The sequence below is a fragment of the Fragaria vesca genome, linkage group LG1 (assembly GCF_000184155.1).
Source record: "Fragaria vesca subsp. vesca linkage group LG1, FraVesHawaii_1.0, whole genome shotgun sequence".
NCBI classification, from domain to species: domain Eukaryota; kingdom Viridiplantae; phylum Streptophyta; class Magnoliopsida; order Rosales; family Rosaceae; genus Fragaria; species Fragaria vesca.
In genome coordinates, this window is record NC_020491.1 from 18,139,798 (window position 1) to 18,143,105 (window position 3,308).

At 39.8% G+C, this 3,308-nt stretch overlaps 1 protein-coding gene across 1 annotated transcript; it reads right to left on the reverse strand.

Annotated features, from left to right (window-relative positions):
• Positions 1 to 321: 321 nt before the first annotated feature.
• Positions 322 to 1,929, reverse strand: LOC101294983 (auxin-induced protein 22B-like). Its single transcript, XM_004288378.1, has 3 exons — positions 1,449 to 1,929; positions 1,043 to 1,348; positions 322 to 837 (listed from the first exon to the last, which is right to left on the reverse strand). Exons 1-3 carry the CDS (start codon positions 1,664 to 1,666, stop codon positions 762 to 764), a joined length of 600 nt encoding a protein of 199 aa, XP_004288426.1. The 5' UTR covers positions 1,667 to 1,929; the 3' UTR covers positions 322 to 761.
• Positions 1,930 to 3,308: the final 1,379 nt, after the last annotated feature.

The following is a 3,308-nucleotide window of genomic DNA, read 5'->3' on the forward strand; positions in this document are numbered from 1 at the left end:
CTCTCTCTCTCTCTCTCTCTCTCTCTCTCTCTCTCTCTCTCTCTCTCTCTCTCTCTCTCTCTCTCTCTCTCTCTGAAGAGATTGTCATGCTAGTGCTTATGAATATTGATACTTAGAGCCGAAAGTAGTTGGATTAGTTGATTGTGGAGCACACCATGAATAATGATTAGTCTAAATTGTTCTTGATCTCCTATTTCAATACCAAATTGTAAACTTGTCATGTGAAGTTTTCTGGGTCGAGCATTCCTAAAAGACTAAAAAGTTTAACCCCTACAAAACACGTACATGATTTAATTTTATCTTAAGTCTGATAGAAATAGATCAACTTCGGATAGAAATCTGCACATCAAGGTTAAAGATGTATAGATTTCTATTTATATTCATCAATATTATGTAACTGAAAGCCAAAACTTGATACATATCATACATATTTCTCTTTATACAATCTAATTGGAACCAAAATATCTCTGTATGCAGTTTTGGTTTGACTGAATCATCAAATACAACAGGAAAGCATCACAGATGCGCAAACCCACAACAAATCTTTGCTGCCACACTTATGTAACATTCACTAGACATTCTCTCTGCTTCTCTATAATCCCTTGTTACAACTCCAAAGAAGACCAGTCAGTGAGGAAACTGAGATCCAAATATGTTTCTTCGTCGAAAACCCGAGCTGGGAGATTTTCGATCTCCCCATGAGTGATGTATATCTTTAATAGTTTTCTTCTCTGCTTTTACAGTTGCCCTGGCTTTGATGCTCATACACCACAACCCAAGCCTCTAGCTTCTGACCCTTTCATGATTCTCAACTTCTTACAGGATGACATGAACATTCTGCAATTAAAAAACATTGAGGACTTGTAAGTATATGGGTTCGAAGTTTCAAACAACCAACTAGTTTAGTTAGTATACCAACTATTACCCCATCTATTAAAACATAGATGAGATCAGCAAGAGTTGATTCGTATATGAACAAATGAAACAATACTGCTAGCCGCATGTTGGATCTAAAAAGTTCTAAGAGAGAAAGATAACTTACTCCCATGGAACATCTCCAACTAGCATCCAGTCACCATCTTTGTCCTCGTAAGTAGGTGCATAATCCGATCCTTTGTAGCCTTCCCTCTCTGTGTATTGGCCTACAGTGAATTTAAACATGGACTCTAGACCCTTTAGCAGATCTGGGTAGCCTTTGTAAACCTTCAGATCAATCTTTCTGAGGTAAGGTGCCCCATCCATGCTCACTTTCACATAAATCCCAGGAGTCTCAGCCTCACTATTCTTACTAGCCTGAAGGCAGTTCTTCCTGTAAGATCTGACCGGTGGCCACCCCACTATTTGTGCCCTGCAAGTTCAAGACATCAAAATCTATGAGCATGATATTCATTTCATGTTCCATAAATACATACTACATCTCGAAAACACTAATTTGAACAAGCACTTACTTTGCAGGAGGAGCAGTTATCTTTTCAGCATCATCAGTGCCTCTCTTGGATCCAATCTCTTCTTCACTTTTCTCAGGCACTACTCTTTTCTTGTTTAAAGTACTGGGAACCGGCGCCGCTGCTTGCTCTTCGCTTGCATCTGAGCCCGGCAACCCCAATCTCAGCTCGGTTGCCTTGAGGTTGAGGTTAAGATCATTCTCATAGCCCTTGCTTTCCATTTCTTCCCAGAAACCAGATCAAAACCCTAGCAAACCAGTCCGTTATATAACACAATTCGTTGATGGCCAAGTAGTTCTTCTCTTTGGTTCAGGCAATGCTTATGTTTTGAACAAGTTTGAGAAATGTGTTTGATCTGTGGAGAGGTGGTGCATTATATATATAGAATGATCATGATAATTAAAGGAGAAGGAGTAGAGATGTGAAAGGCTATTGTTAATTTCAAACTTGCATGAATTATGGACAAAGGAAAGCAAAGCTTGTCGGTAGCAATAGCAGCACCTTTGAGGCAATGTGTCCCTGCATCTGGGGGACACGACTGGGACAAGCTCAGCCTCCCCCCATGCAAGACTCAAGACTCGGAGTGACGGTCAAGATGGGGTTGTGGGGAGGACATCAGAGCCGTTGAATATAAGGTAGAGACTTGAGGAGCATCTCCATGTGGAAAGGTCCACAGGGATGTTGGCTATGAACAATGCGAGCATTTCCATCGCCATGTGAGGAGAAACTCTTCATGATATGCTGTGCAACCATTCCAGTTATGTGTTGCCTTGTGTTCTCTACAGATATGACTAACCACTAATATATTGCCACGACTACCCTCTAAACATATTTCTTTTCTATTATTATCGTGTTTGAAAATACAAACAACTATTCAGAATTGAGACCGATACTTATGTGCAATTGTTGTAATCGATTCATTATTCAGTAAAGTTTTCTATATCAAAAAACAGTATGATACATAAGTCTTCATTAAAATATGAGATGTTTAATTTCGTCACAGTGCATGATAATTTCTTTGTGTAAAATCTCTGTGTAACAAAACACACGCGTTAGTTTTGTATGCAAAGAATTTTCAGTCTAAAAATGTATCACGTTACGTTTACTGACCATTAGATCCTAATAAATATTATGTCGTCATGTCGAGCAAATAAATTGCGCGTATTTTAGAAATGTCCAACATAATGAACGTTTTTCACCTGTGCTGGTCCTGTGAGTATTTCCATTATTGGTTTTGGTAGCACTGAAGGACGAACATGATAGAAACATTATTGCAGTCATGAAATCCGCACAAGTTAGCTAAAATTTGTGGTATATAACCAATGAACCTGGCATATTTCAGCACTTCATATTAGCAAGGCTTGCTTGTCTTTCATCTTTATATGGTGTCTTAGCTATAAGCTTGCTTAGCCATAACCTGTGTTTCACTAATCCAATTTCATTAAAAGAGAAAACGATACACAGCTACTTGATTAGTTATCTACTGATGATTTGATTAATTAGTTCGATCAGTTTCTCTACAACATGATTTGACTAGTCCAGAGAAAATGCATGTGAGAATATACAGTTATAGCAATCCAGGCCAGTCGACAATGTTTGACTAGTTCTATATATATATATATATAGAAAGGATAGAGAGCGGACGTCCGTACTCTGGCTTAAAGTGCGGACTTCGTCCGTTCTCTGCCGTCTCACGCCGGCGACGGCTTCTCTCCTTCTCGGACGACAGCACAGGCTTCTAGGACGGTTTCTCTCCTTCCAAGACTGGCCAGCGACAAGTTTTCCGGCCGGTTTGAAGCTCTGGACGGAAAACACCATGATTGATCAAGGTTGGCCGGAAAACTTGTCGCCGGCCAGTCCTGG

Bases quoted from the DNA above. Each gene is read 5' to 3' on its own strand.
- LOC101294983 (XM_004288378.1), bottom strand. From the start codon at position 1,666: ATGGAAAGCAAGGGCTATGAGAATGATCTTAACCTCAACCTCAAGGCA. The intron at 1,349-1,448 runs GTAAGTGCTTGT...TTGAACTTGCAG, and splicing joins ATAACTGCTCCTCCTGCAAA to GGCACAAATAGTGGGGTGGC. The intron at 838-1,042 runs GTAAGTTATCTT...TTTTAATTGCAG, and splicing joins GTTGGAGATGTTCCATGGGA to AATGTTCATGTCATCCTGTA.